This window comes from Alternaria arborescens (assembly GCF_004154835.1).
Source record: "Alternaria arborescens strain FERA 675 chromosome Unknown contig_8, whole genome shotgun sequence".
In the NCBI taxonomy this organism is placed as follows: Eukaryota; Fungi; Ascomycota; class Dothideomycetes; order Pleosporales; family Pleosporaceae; genus Alternaria; species Alternaria arborescens.
Genome location: NW_021167863.1, coordinates 1,145,964 through 1,160,439, shown reverse-complemented (window position 1 = coordinate 1,160,439; position 14,476 = coordinate 1,145,964). Strand labels below are relative to the sequence as shown.

General features: G+C 49.7%; 3 protein-coding genes and 1 pseudogene across 3 annotated transcripts; 1 reads left to right on the top strand and 3 right to left on the bottom strand.

The window, feature by feature from the left end:
• Nucleotides 1–6,063: 6,063 nt before the first annotated feature.
• On the top strand, nucleotides 6,064–7,100 carry AA0111_g4651 (hypothetical protein; the record flags this gene model as incomplete). The annotated part of the gene is made up of 2 exons (XM_028650677.1): nucleotides 6,064–6,234; nucleotides 6,507–7,100. The coding sequence occupies 2 exons, from the start codon at nucleotides 6,064–6,066 to the stop codon at nucleotides 7,098–7,100; spliced, it is 765 nt and encodes a 254-aa protein (XP_028507966.1).
• Nucleotides 7,101–7,633: 533 nt separating this feature from the next.
• Nucleotides 7,634–8,553, bottom strand: AA0111_g4650 (hypothetical protein; the record flags this gene model as incomplete). Its single annotated transcript, XM_028650676.1, has 3 exons — nucleotides 7,634–7,814; nucleotides 7,866–8,286; nucleotides 8,382–8,553. The coding sequence occupies 3 exons, from the start codon at nucleotides 8,551–8,553 to the stop codon at nucleotides 7,634–7,636; spliced, it is 774 nt and encodes a 257-aa protein (XP_028507967.1).
• Nucleotides 8,554–11,685: 3,132 nt separating this feature from the next.
• Nucleotides 11,686–12,093, bottom strand: AA0111_g4649 (hypothetical protein; the record flags this gene model as incomplete). The annotated part of the gene is made up of 1 exon (XM_028650674.1): nucleotides 11,686–12,093. One exon carries the CDS (start codon nucleotides 12,091–12,093, stop codon nucleotides 11,686–11,688), a length of 408 nt encoding a protein of 135 aa, XP_028507810.1.
• A 699-nt stretch (nucleotides 12,094–12,792) lies between these two features.
• AA0111_g4648 lies at nucleotides 12,793–13,991 on the bottom strand (annotated as a pseudogene; the record flags this gene model as incomplete).
• Nucleotides 13,992–14,476: the final 485 nt, after the last annotated feature.

Here is a 14,476-nt window from a genome sequence, read left to right as displayed (position 1 = left end):
ATGATGATGGCAGGAATTAAACGAAGGGCGCCCTGAAGCTTCTATATTCGCAGCTAGAATAAGGGGGCCTGTTAACTGACTTGCCAAAGGTGGCCTTGGCCTTTCGGCGAGACAAATGAAATGAGCGACAGTGCTTTTCTACCAAAAGCCCTGACTACATTGCGCATCGGGAGCGACGGGTCTTTCGGCCTGTTTCAAGGTAGGCTCCCTTGCCATCGTCAGGAGCCAGGGTGATCTGCGCACTGTTACCACCAAGCCGGTTATCCCCCTTGGATAGTGCCGCGCTAGAAAGCCGTACCTGCAGGCCCTTAGCTTCTTGCGCTAGAGGTAGCCACATCAACGGCTTCGCTGGGATGCAGATGCAAAGGGTGAGACGCTGTCAATTGCTTCCGTCAGATGGGCGATATTGGCAACTCTTTTTTTCCGCCGTATCATGGCAAGGTCAAGACGCTTCATCCATCTCCCCCGTCCTCTCTTGCTACCCTATCGCTGCTATTGTCACTGTCACCGCGCGCTTCCAGACAAGGCGGCTTAGATGAGACAGTGTCAGCGCTCCCGTCTCGCTGCTTTGACCGGCGGCGTCGACTCGTGCGTGCCGCGTCGCGTTTGTTGGCCTACGCCAGAAGCAAGAAGAGAAGGTTCAGAGACGCCACACAGACGTTCCGGATGTGCTTCCCCGGCCGGTCCACTGCTTATGCTGAATCACCTCTCTTGCAGCCCTGTCGTCCTCGTTCGCTCCCAGCCAACCGGGTAACTGGTCGTCGGGATCGCAGTGGAGTTTTTCTGTAGAGGTGGCGGCTCATGTTTGACAGCACCTGTTCATAGCAGCTTGCTTTTGCAGTATCATGAACCGCCCTGTGTTGTTGTCGCATTTGCTTAATCGTCGTTGCTTGTGACGGGTATCTGGGTATCGGTTTTGGCTCGCGCCACGTGGGCACGACTGCCCACTGACGGGTCGCTCCTCCCTCAACCAACCCTCGCGTCCGCAGCAAGCAAGAAGGAGCCACCCTCGCCGCACTACACCCTCATCACATCTGCGGCATGCAAACAACTTCTCATGCCCATCCCGCCACCTGAATAACGCGCACCATGCTCCCAAAGCAAAATCGCCAGTTGCCGTAATGAGAGCGTTGTCCGGCTTGCGGTGAGTGGGCCCGGCGGCGGCTTGAAAATCTCGCCTGCTGTTTGTTCTGGAAAGCCTCTGGAAGCGTCTTGCATACACTGAGTCGCAGTCATTCCAGGCTGTCCCTGATCATCGCAGACATGCTCACCGACGCTGACACAAAATGCGCACTCCTCACGACTAAGAAATTTGGCCGGCGGTCGTTCTTCAGACACGTCGCATTCGCGGATCGCTGCAAGCCTTCCGCGCCTCCAAGCACACGGATGCTGCTGCATGCGTTCGACGTTCCGGGATTATGACCCAGCAAGGTTTCACGCACAATCGCTTCCTTCTAGAAAAAAACTGACCTGTCTCTGCCACAAGCCTCACTGACGCAGTCTCTTGCTTAACTTCGGAGGCCAGCCGTCCCAATGACGAATTGTTTCTGACACGGAACCAACTATGACATCGCCTTTTTGCTCAATTTGGGTTGCTCCGTATTACAGCCCGTCGCTCCATCGTAAACACATTTGCCAGAATGCAGCCGTTATGCCAGTCCAATAATATAATTCGCAAGCAGCACCGACCCTGATTCGCCCTTACTAGACATGGACAGGGATGGGGGTGCTTCACAATCAGGCTGAGACGAGCTACAAGGGCATCCCGTCCTTATCCACTAGCCTCACACAGAGACATGCCGAATGCCACGCGACACCGCCTGCTGGACCAGCGTGGTATATGCGCATGCTAGGTGTACACCGGTGTAGACATGATCGCTCTCTTCCGCTGGTGCAACGGGACGTTGTTTTCTTTGGGCTGCTACAGACGCCGTCGACAAGTCCATCAGTGCAGGAGCGTTGAGGACTCAAACAGCGTTCGCGATCTTCAGTCCATGCTCCTCCAACTTTATCGCTAGCCATTATCAATCACACACTCAACCATCGAGATTGCCATTGAAGCGTCGTCACATCTTACAGGGTTTGAACTCCTTCAGGTTATCTACCTCATGACGTTGGTATCAGCCACCGACCTTTTACCAGCAGCATCGCTGTCAATCACGACCGCCTTGCAATTTGACAGCTGTTTGACGGATTTCTCCACAGAAAACTTTGTCGAAATTGTGATCGTGAGCTAGAGCTTGCGGGGAGCTGGGAAAGTGGGTCCAGGAACGGCTTTTGGCACTTCCTCTTTGAGCGCGCTACTGTAATCTGCGTGCCAGTGTCCCAGCGATGAGAAGCGAAGCAAGGGTTATGACCTCGAAAAGGATCATCGCGTACAAAGACAACCCTGCCCACACGTGGAATTTCTACTGTGCTGTGGAGCTACGCCTGACTACTGGAAGAGTGCCCGCAAGCCGCTCGCCGATGTACCAGCGGATTGAAGCCGACCATCAGGCCAACTGTGCGCTGCACGAACTTTGCGCTGCTGCAAAGGAGAGTTCCATGAGCACCGTCGCACTAGCTGTCGTGTTGACAGGTACTGGCTGGGGCACCCGGATCCATTAGCCGGTGGAGTCTTCTACAAAGGGGAATCCAGCTTGCGAGCATCGCATTTCATAGCGTTTCACGGAAGCTTTATTCGGTCCTTACAGTGTAACGTTGGAACTACGTTTGAATCCCCAAGCAGGCAACACGTTGCTCTGCGTTATTGCGAGGTCACTCTCACGCAAACCTGCTTCATCTCGGACCTGACCTCGAGCTCCCCGGACGCCAACTGGAAAACGATCAGCAAGGATGACTTCACACCCACGCAGCCCATCACGCAGTCCCTGATGATCTCCTTCGCGCTGGCGCCCAAATCGCTACGATTTGGGCTACACAGTCCGAGGCCGCCATCTCTCCCCGACCGTGTTCCTTGAGCAATTCGCGTGCCAGCCCTACGACTTTTGTCGCGACTCAATGAGTCGTCGCACCAAAGAAATTTCCGCCGTCGATCCGGAATTATGTACCCTTTCGCGTCTCGTTCCGCTCCTCCGGTGCTGTTGTGCGTACTTTTCGAAGCTCGCTACGACAGGCCTTGTGCGTCATCTTGCTGTCCTTGAATATGCTAGCATCCGAGGCTGACTGCAGGCTCGCCGAACACCAGTTCTTTTGCTCTGCGCCCACGTTTCCGCGTGTGCAGTCAGCACTAAATAGGTAGGCTCAAGGCATGCTGTACAAAGGAGAAACCTTCCGCAGGTTTGTGTCGACTACCGTTTGGAAGAACAGAGTTCCGCTAAAAGAGTACTGTGACATCAGCTCTTCTCAGACAAACGATTCCGCTCCACCTGCACGATGCAAGCTTACACTTCCGGAAGACTGCAGCCACTATCGATACGCTTTCTTATTCCTCCGACACCCAAAAAATAATGCGCCGTCGACAGCCCTCAACGCCAGGATAATGCGCCGCCTGCAGCCTTCAAGTAACGCCAAACTCTAGTTTCGGATCTCACTCCCTTTGGCACTTGGATGGAAGTGGCGCTCCAATCGTTCCGCGGCTGCATGCGATACTGCAGCTCGTAGCTTAATTCTCAGTCACGGCGTCGGCAACTTTCCTTGTTGCCCCGCCTTGTCAGCCATGAAAGTACTGGTTGCAGCTGGTAGATTTACGGCAGAGCTACTGCATTCGTACGCCTCCCATGTGTGCAGTAGTGTACCAAGATGTCGGTTCTCGACTCGAACATGGGGATAAACCAAATATGGACTTTTCCTTGCGTTACCAATACTTAGTATTCCTCACACCACCACCTAGCCAGGTCAGATTACTGGTCAGATTGTAGTCTTGTGATGACATGGAGTGGTCACCATGACTGCACGTAGCTTTTCGGGCATGTTGCGATGACACCAGCACACTCACGCCAGCTGTTGCGCTGATAAGAAACATTCCTTGGAGTTCCGACTGGCCACCCATACAAAGTATACGACTAGGCAGACGGGCCGTCTTTCGTACGCAACATCTGTTTTTCGGACTAGCAGTGCAGTCAGCACACAAACCTCGGTACATACAACATGGTCAAATGTGTTTTCTGCGACGGGCTGCTACACAATCGCGCTGAGTAACGTACCTCTCGTTTTTCGGATAACAGCGAGACGTCGCGTTTGTGCGACCGGCATCCCGATAACCAAGATCGCAAATAGATATTGCTGGCGAAGTGACCCTCTGTGTACTTGAGGCAACGAGTGTCACTTAGCCTCGTATTGTTTGTAAGTGTGAAAGCATTATCCGTGATTTTGTGCGTCATGAGGTATGCAATGATCGTTCACTTCGAGGATGCAAAGGGAAGTTCATTGTGAGTCGCGCAGCTGATGAGAAGACCTTAATAGACATTTTATCGAAGTCTTTGACGGTGTGTTTGGTTGTTCCCTCCCGTGACGCATCGCGATTCTCGGGAGTTTTCGTACGTCTGTATTTTTCTGTTTCTCCTCTTGACTTGCTCAGGTCTGCCCTCTTATCTTTCATATACTATGCGTTCATTCATATGTCTCGGTGCAATGAGTATGCCGCGGGACGCTTTCGAGTCGGTAGGAAAGCATAATTGAAGTAATGGGGAAAGCAAGAGTTATGGAGAACGAGGCTAATTCGTTCTTGCTCGTTCAACGAAAGCCTCTCAATTTTTGGTATGGAACATTGTTAGCGTTTTTCCTTTCGATTGTTGAGGCACTTCCATTGGCTCAAGTTTCGCTTTCCTTCTCCTCCAACACAGAGCTGAATTCAGCGACAAGCACATCTCCAAGATGACCATTTGCCACGATTACAAAGGAAATCGTATACTTCAGACGGACAGGAAATCAGTCTTAGGTATCGAAAATGTTGCGGATCGCGATTTGCTGCCTGAAGACTATGATATGATGGATGCCGACAATGATGTGGAGACAAGCAGGGGGATGAGTAAGGTTGGGCGAGTTAAGAGGAGCCATAGCATGGTGAATGATAGAGTGAATTTAAGTTAGAATGTAAGGAGGTTGCAGATGGTGAGTGTTGACAGAAGGGGTCGGACGATGGTGGTAAGCCGTGGGTTTGAGCGAGTTAGAATACGTTAGTACAATATTTCTGTCTCGCGGCCCATCCACATTTTTGCTTAATATCATGAAGCACGAATTCTCGAGGCATGGTAAGTTATCACAATAAGTAGCGATCCACAAACGGTGGTAAGCGTATATTTTGTACCATTCTTCGCCAGAATCTGACAAGGTGTTGCAGCCAAGGGGCATAGGCCGGATCTACTCCCTTACACCGTCACTAAACTGAATCGCTTTCTCTACAATTTAGGTGAATATACGTTTGCCACTTCATTCGGTCGTTTTATCATCTATCGCCGACCCACTTATTCAGGTATTTCGCCATGATGACGAGGTGGTTAATCCACTCGCTTCTGACTTCTCTCCCTTGGTACATCTCGCTCTCCAACCAAAGTCTGGATGAACTTGCACCCAATCAACTCAAATTTCCAAGTCCACTTAGCCATGACTATCATTACTTTTTCCATAACCCTGGCGGTCTGCGTAACAATGGTCTACGCCAAACCCGTCGAAAAACCCTTTGGCACCTCCTCCTCCTTTCCCTCCGAGCCAGGTCTCTTGTATCGCCCAAGATAGTGCGTTACATCTCGCCAATCACTCTTCAAACGGTGACCAGCAGTCAGTCCAGATTGCAGGAATAGACTGGGACACAAGTAATACCCCCGACGACAGTTCATGGCAGAGATTCAAGGGTAAAGGAAACATGTTCTATTGCCTTATGGACATGTCTGATTCTGTGGCTGGAGTTCAATGGCCAGAACCATTCAAAAGAGTGCCTCTCTCAGCAAGCAGTCCCTGGAAAGGAACTCTAGAAGGCATGTTCCTAAGTCTATGCATCGAGTATAACCATATGCTAACACACATTTCTCGACAGATGAACTGGCAACTTGGGGTTGGTTCGAAGGCGAATACAACCAGGATGTAAGCGCCAACTTCGGCGACAAAATTCCCGATGTTAAGAACATGATCGAAGTCGCACTCACAGCTTTGGGTCTAAGTACCACTCCCATGGAAGACGGCGGTAAAAACATCGGTATCTCCATCGATCATAACGATGATCAACTAAAGTACGAGGATGGGGAAGAAGTTTCCATCGATGAGCAAAATTACGAAGTCGACGGGAAAACATACCCGGTGAGTAAAAGGGGGAAGCGAATTTACTAGTGCAAGGGATTCATTGCTGACACGTTTTGACTCCAGAATACTGGTGCTTGGTTCCGATTTACTTCAAATCCGGAACCCGGCGGTGAGTCTCCTATCCTCCTCCTACATGATACACTTTACCTGCATTAGTGTCAGAATTCCGTTGGTGTCTGGTAGAAAAGATGCTAATTTACCTCTTTCCAGTGATATTCGGTCAAGATTTTCTCGGTCCCAAAGCCGCAGCAAAAGAGAATCTAGACTAGGACGTTAAGAAAGAAGAGCTCCCCAAGCTAAGTATAGCATCCGATATCCTAGCTGCATATTGGTTACGCAGTCCAACTCCTCAAAACCTCAAATATTGGTTCGGCCAAGATGTCACGAATGAGGACACAGTGCCAATCATTATCAAGATCCTTTTAGATCATGGATATACTGAAGGCGTTCCAACTTGGCCGGGATTACAATTGAATATGCCGAGTGAAGAGACGTTAGTACTCCTGGGCTCGCCCATCGGTTCAACCGTAGCCTTCTTCCTTATCCAACACAAGGAAGAACTTGGATTGAAACATGTCTCTTCCATCACCATCTTCCGTGATCTCAAGACCGAACCTGATCATAATGCGGAAGTGCAACTTCTGTTTCGTATCGACGACGTACCTCAAGATGACATATTGCCCGAAGATACGGAAATGCTGGATGAGGGCACAAAAGTAAAACATACGCGACGCGGTATCAGGAGGAAAGATAGCATGGTAGATCTGGATTTGGGACGAAATCTTAGCAGGGCGCATGAGATGAGCTTGGGCGAGCGCGGCGAGACGGTGCCGTACAGCCATGAGTTCAAGCGGGAATTATGATCTGCTCGGCTTGGGGATTCTTGTCGTTTGTTCTGATCAGAACCCAAGTGGATAGCTGGAAATCGTTGCATATACAAGAAGATGACCGGAAATAAGTATTAGACTACTACGAATACTAATGCAGTGATTGAGTCAGATATTATGGTTCATTTTCATGTAACTGAACAAGCTACTGGGGTATCAATACTCAAGATCCCACTTATCCGTAAGAACGCCGCATCAGATGTGGGGGTATACTCAATAAACCACATCTATCCCAACAAACTCGTCGTGTATCGTACAAAGAGTCCACTGACTCGAATCGACGTCCATCCTTGTATGGTCTATTCAGGTGGTGACGTCCGAAACCCGAAAGGACTCCCCATCCGGAAAGCTGGATGGGTATCGCTTTCATCGGTCGGCACCGTTTCAATATTGCTTTCACCCAAAGTCTCCACTCCTTCCTGGAAACTCTGCATCTCAAAATTCTCGCCCTGCAACTCGGTTTCTTCAACAACAGGAGCAGGACGTGGTTTGCCCCCTAAGAACCTATTCTATACGGTACTAACGACGGGCTTAGTATGTGTCGGCGCGGGTTGTGTGACTGGCGCTGTGCCGTCGAGACTTGTAGACGCGACACTAGCGCCATCTGTAGCCGCCTTCTCGTTGCGGGCGTGTGTTGACATCGGGCCGTGAGCGTCGATGTGGGCTAATGAGTGCCACAGCAGATATGTACTAGGATCGTAGGTCAGCAAGAGCGATAAGATTGAATAGGAGAGGTCGTACCTGACGAATGTGAAGATCATGCCAGGCCACAAGAATACGACACTAGCAATCGCGCGCCCGTTCTTGTTGTACGCAAGCGGAGTTTCTCCGGCCTTTTTGAACTGCGACAACAATGAACCACCGGTCGCAGGATCCGTACCGGTTATGTACGCACTCCTGCTGGCCACGATATATGTATACGCCAGGACGTCGGCGAGCGCGGCTATGCAAGCAAAGACAGAGCAAGCTTTCCAGGCGGTCTTGACGCCCTTCGACTCCTGTCGCTCGGGCCAGAAAAGGTCGAAGAAGAAGGCAGCACCGAAGATGGTGGCAACGAAGATGCCAACGAAGATGTTGTACGAGGCGATACCGACAAAGTCATTGTTGTGAACTGTGACGTTACCGTCAAGTTTTGAAACGAACTTCTGCTGGTCGACATAGTCTGGCCTGATGTTAGCTACTATCCCGGACATGGAATGGTGGCACGCATCGTTTGCAGCCACCAAGAGTAGGAGTATGCAAAAGTATGTATCATACCAGATAGCGCTGCCGTTCCCAAACTCTCACTGACAACGCAGAGAATCATCGCGAGTTGGTAGATGATGAACTTTGTGCGGCGGTTGTGGTACATTGTATTCCCAAACATGTACCCGGACTTGAACTTGCCCCATTGCATTTCCTTCAAGTCGAGACCCCATATTACCGCCATCTTGACTGGATATGAATGCTAGTGATGAGATGTGAGGTGGAGTTGTTCAACGAAGTGTGCGTGGTGGGACAGATAGAATGAAGAACGACAAGGGCGGGCGCGGAAGGTTGGGATAGTAGACGCGTTAAGAAACGGTCAACAAAAAGGGCCGTTGGGTTCTTCTCCGAAGGAAACTAGTCACCGCGCGGAAGTATCGAGCCTCCAGCTGAGGTTTCACGGCAGTTGCATACTTAAGGGTCCGCTTGCCAACCACCCTACGTCAACTGATATGGCGCGCATCCCATCCTCTCCATCACAGATCAAATTAAATCTTAACCCCGTCTCCAACCTTGTCCGGCCCACAAGGGAAACACGCACCCGCCAACTGTCGAGGCCCTAGTGTCAATCATACGCCATCATTGCTTCGCTGAAGCTTATCACTTCCACGCGCAGCCGTAGCCTAGCAAATGACCAAACGTCGTCGCACAAATGCAGTATTAATCAGCGTACCGGCTGGGTCCGGCGAAAAGACGAGGATGGGAAAGTTGAGAGGTGATTGGAAATGAACTGCAAGAAAGGTGGCTGTGATGTCATGGAACGGGATGCCGCGGGACCTTGCTTAGCGAGAATGCTTAGTGCACGGGTGGGGCACTGGCGTCATTGCTTGCTTTTTGCGTGCGATGGCTCTGGTCACACGAATCCTAAATGTGTGAGGTCGGTAAATGTCTTTGCAACATGGAGGTCGTGTACGTCACAAAAAAGGATACTGCCCTAGCAGACTTGGTTTTAGGTGGGTTTTATTCCCTCCACACGGGGATGTGATATCTATCGCACATATTAAGACTAGCAACATTGCATTGCGCTGTCCGACGCGCCCTCCTAGAATTTCAACACCTGCATGTAAGGGACTCTCATCTACGATCTCGATTCCTTCTGCACAACCCTCAGTCGGCATCCACCCATATCGCATCCGACTGTCACGTGCTCCTCATGGAAAAGTGTCTATCTCAGATGGCTATATTACGAGTGCGGATGATGTTTTTTTTTATAGCTCAACTTGCTCTCGGGGTAGCATAACGTTGCCGATACGACAGGCTTGTACTGATATATCCATCTCTTATATGTCTTCGATTTTGTACAACATGTACTCATACGGACCGTTATCATCGGGGTCGTCGTTGTTATCGCGAAAGATCGTCACCGCTGTTATGTGTTTTATGCCGAGTTCAGCCTTGTGTTGTGCAAGCAAGAAAGCAAGCGTTCAGCCGAGAGGATTCCCTGCAGTCGATCAACACTGTGATGCTCGAAAATTCATCTGGACCGCCTTGACGTACAGATCACTGTCTCTCTACTAGATTGTTAAGCTCTTGGGTAATTTTTGTTAGCTTACCTAGCAGTGCTAACCCGTCGTTGTCGTCGTCGCCGAAGTTACAGTTCTCGATTTGATCCCAGTCGCTAGGATACCAACTCCATAGCTTGAGATCCGTTCTTAGCGTGAAGTGGATCTCGAGCGTCTTGCCACAATCTGCCTGCGCCTTTGTTGGTGGCATCACTACCAATATTTCCGGGTTCCCATATTGCAGCTATCTTTACATCCATGAGCCCGCAGGTGTTATACTGGGCGAGTACGAGTGATGATAGCACGACTAACTGTACGGGTATAAGACTCACGATGCGTGGTTGCGTAGAACAGTGGAGTTGAGAATAAACGTAATCTACAAACGTAGTGGTATATGAGAGAATTAGAGTTCAAGTAAGGAAAAGTAAGTCGAAGTTGATGATATCTAGAAAGTGCGGTTTGGGAATCTAGTCTCCAGAACGCAAGTGCAAGAAAGAAATGTGATGGTCAAGCGAAGCAGAGACGGGGTGGGGTTAGAAACAGTCTCTCGCACCTTGGTTTGCGTGGAATATCACGCATACCACAGCTTGAAGTCAGGATTCGAGATGCACAATCCGAAACTCGCACCAAATCACCCAAGACGTTATTCTCGTCACTCGTCATGCCAAGCGTCGAGAACCGATATCGAGATCCATAGGAGCAACTAGGAGTGGTAATAGTACTTGGAGTAACGTACTGCTCAATTGTTGAAGAGGTTTTCCAATCCCTAGCTCGGTGGCATCACAATTGCTAATATCTGTGTAGGGTGCAGAATAGCCGGGCTTTCTAATCTCAGAATGTTCGTGGTACGAATACCACCGCACAGTGTAACCTTATCAACATCTACACAGTTGAACAGACGTAATTTATATTGATATTGTAGGACATGATACTAGACGAGAGAGAAGAGTGCCAGCTGACATGACTACGCAAGTGGGAAACGAAGCTTAACGATGATGTAAACACACAACATGAAGAGGGGCAAGGACGCGTGAATCGAGGAAACATTAGATAGATGGAGAGCAGATAACACGTTGGTTGCGTCTTGGAGCTGGGCGACTCGAGGCTGGACTTCTTGAACCAGGGTGGTAGAAATGACCGGCGCTACCCTGAACATGGCACTATGCCAGCGCACCACTGGTAACCAGGAGCGAGCTACAGGAGACGGGAGAGATAATACGACGAGAACGCATACACCCACCGGGCCGCCAACTCTATTCTTACGGCTGTCAGCAAGTTGACCCAACGAGCTTTCGTCGAGTCTTTCCAGGATGTTCAAATTCAACATCGTAGAGGCCTGCTAGCCAAAGCTACATGCCCCATGCGTCTTATAAAACTTTCAGGGCCTGGCAGTTGACACAGACCCTAAAAATGGCGTGTATGGCAAAAGGAGTGGCTGTGGGTCACGGCGCTAAAGTGACAGCCTCATGTTTTGGTCGGTGGTCGATTGGTGGCAGGCGGTAGTTGAGCCTTTGACCCTGACAGCGGATCAAAGAGCCGGAACTTTATCATGTCCAGGTACGATTCGTGGTCTCCACATGCGATTCGAGTGCGTGTAGACGTGCACGCATGTGTCATGCAGGAAAGATGGAGGTCAGGGCTGAAGCTGGAGGGGGATGTTGGCGCCAACAGCTAGCGCGATCTGCCCAGTCGGCCCGGAATAGGAGGATGCCTGCTGTCGCCATCCCAACCTCCGTCACAACCCCGGTTCGCAACCGCCATCACAAAAGCAACTTGCTGAGGTTCCGCTTTGCAAAGCGACAGTGAACTCGTGTCTACAATGATTGACGTTCAGTCAATTCTGCTTTGATGGCTTCCACGTCCACCCCACACTCCTTCAATCTCTCCTCAAGAATCCCTCGCACCTTTGCTGCCGTCACTGTACTGTTTAGCAGACCATCCATGATTTGAGCCTCCTCGTCGGTCAGGGCCACACGGACTTCTCTTGACCGCTCAAGCTCCTCTTCGATACTCCGGAACAAGGCACCAACATGTTCTTCCAAGAGATCCTTGACACTTTGCTTTTCCGAAACAATGGCTTCTTCCAAACGCGTATAGACAGCGTTGAAAGGATTGGGGTTCGTGTTGCAAAGTAGTTGCTCAAACATTTCCATTTGTGCGAGCTTCACTGTCTGTCCTGGTGTTGGTCTGGTCCGGTGGCTCTTATCGTAGACTTTGCTCATCTCATTCCGAAAGTATGACCTTTCGAATATGTCCGTACAGCAGCGGTCGTTCTGTTCTTGCATAAAAGCTGTAATGCCATTGGTATAAGCATTCTCCATATCCTGAAGTGCGATAGGCTTATGGGTGATCCGTCGGATAAATGTGTCTAGCTCGACAGTGATCGGTTCTGGACATTGAGCATCTGCGTATTCCAAGGGCGGACGTTGGATCTAGGCAACTTGTAGTTTCCCTCATTTCGCATGTAAGTTCTGTTCCTATTGTGATAGAACCGGCTGAGCGATTCGCGACACAATTTTCTCGCCACGTCAATGCATGCAGGCAAGACAGTCTCTGATGTCCCTAGTAGCTGGCCCGCGATACGATCCTCGAATGTTTTGTCGATGCAACGATGAATATTGGCAAGACATGTTTCACGCAATGCACCAATTCCACTGTCAATTTTCTACGTTATGTATGAGATCCAGTAACGTGAACGCTACATGTCGAACAAGTTCCCTAGTCCGAATCGACGCACAGAGCGAAATAATATATTTCTTCAGTGCAGGTATTTGTGATCGTTCTGGAGTGAGTGGGAACGAGGCGAAGCCATCAAATGCGTATCCATTGAGATTGCGCTGATAATCGTGTGTGGAGACGCAGAACACATCTTTAGGTGAGATTGTCCGTGACAAGATCTTATTCGAGTTTTGTTGGTTACGTTAGTCCACAAAGATCTGTGCCTTGAGAGATTGAATGAGACGTTTCTTTAGCTGTATTAACGGTCTGTACCCAGAGGACGCTGCATAGCACAGGAGCTCGCTTTCACACTGTTCAAGCTGCGCATCAAGCCGCCGGACTTCTTCAGTTTGCTCAAACTCGTTCTTGTCGATGCTAGAAGAATCTTCGACCTCCGAACACGTAGCCACTACAGCCACAGGACAGCCACGCCTTGCCCTGATCATCTTTTGATGGCTACGAGTAGACAAGATGCGGTCGATTTTGTGAGCGATGATCACTGTTGTCCATCGCGGTAGAGAACTTACTACACTGCCCGCAGCAAGGAGGTTGATATCGTCCTGACCTGGAGTATTGGCTAGCATGATAATCCTCTCCAGAACAGCAAACGGACCACCGATCGATACAAGTTCAACAAAGGGCCAGGCGTCGTAATCGTTCGTAGTACGGCCAGCTGGATGACCGTTGGTGAAGCGCACGATGTGCGACCAAAGTTTGTCTGCCTTTTGAGCACGTATCGGAAGATTGGCGTTCGATACGTCGTTATACTTCTGACGAGCCAAAGAAAGGAGTGAGTCTCGAATGTCAAACCGTATAGGTGGTTGCGAGCTCGTTGACATGTATTGCGCCATAGCGTCCTTGTCTGCGAAATGATCGGATCCCCGGAAGAGTGCCTCGAAGACGGCGATGGCAGAGTCTAATTTTGACTCCCTGAAATCTGCGTCTTCATCGTCGTGCTCGTCTTCCGGTAGAAAGAGCCCGTCATCGAGACCCTCGAAGCAAAGCTCAAGCCGCTTCTGCACATCTTCCCAGGACAAGAACGAAATTGTGGCTTGATACTGAGACTTCGAAGGCTCTCCAGCCCAGTACTGATATTCTATTATGGTTCGTGTACAACTTTCGCCGCTACGACTCTTTTGTTGTGTTAGCTTCGAGCAAAACCCTAAGATCTTTCCAGTGAACTTACATGCTTGATTATCTCCTTGTCATCAAGTAGAGCTCCTATGAGGGGTGATTTTCCTTGTCCAATATCTCATACCATACCAACTCGTATGCGTTCGCTAGTGTAACGCGAAGCGGCCTCTTCTACTGATTGAATCAATCCTTCTAATGCATGACTTTAAGAAGAGTTTTCAAGATGCGCACATTGTGAAGCATTGATCCTCAGGATGACATCACACATTTTGACAAGGGAGACAAAAACGAACATACAATCCAGCAGGGGAGGTAAATGTGTTTCTTTCTCTTGCTGCCAATAAAGGGTAGTCGTGTGCAAAAGCCATGACTTAGCTACCTCCTGGCGCGACGCCACATCATGAACTTTAATATTGAGGCATGTAAGTCGTGTAACCACTGATAAAAAGTAGACTAACTCAACCTTGATTGGATGATGCTTTTTATGCAACAGTAATGCACATGGTTCATATCAGCTAACGCTTTACTAGTAGCGAGGTTTTATGGTCGGTTAGGCTTCATCTCCTTTGGTGTCGCGTCTTGATTTTGTACTACATGAAGATCCTGCATACCGTGGGTGCTGGAATGATTTGTATAAGCGAACGCGAGGTGGCACAAGACGACATTATAATGAAAGATTCGAGAGGTAAGACGGGCATGACTCTATTCCTCCCAAATGGAAGGAGACCAGATGCATAACTTTCGGTACTACAG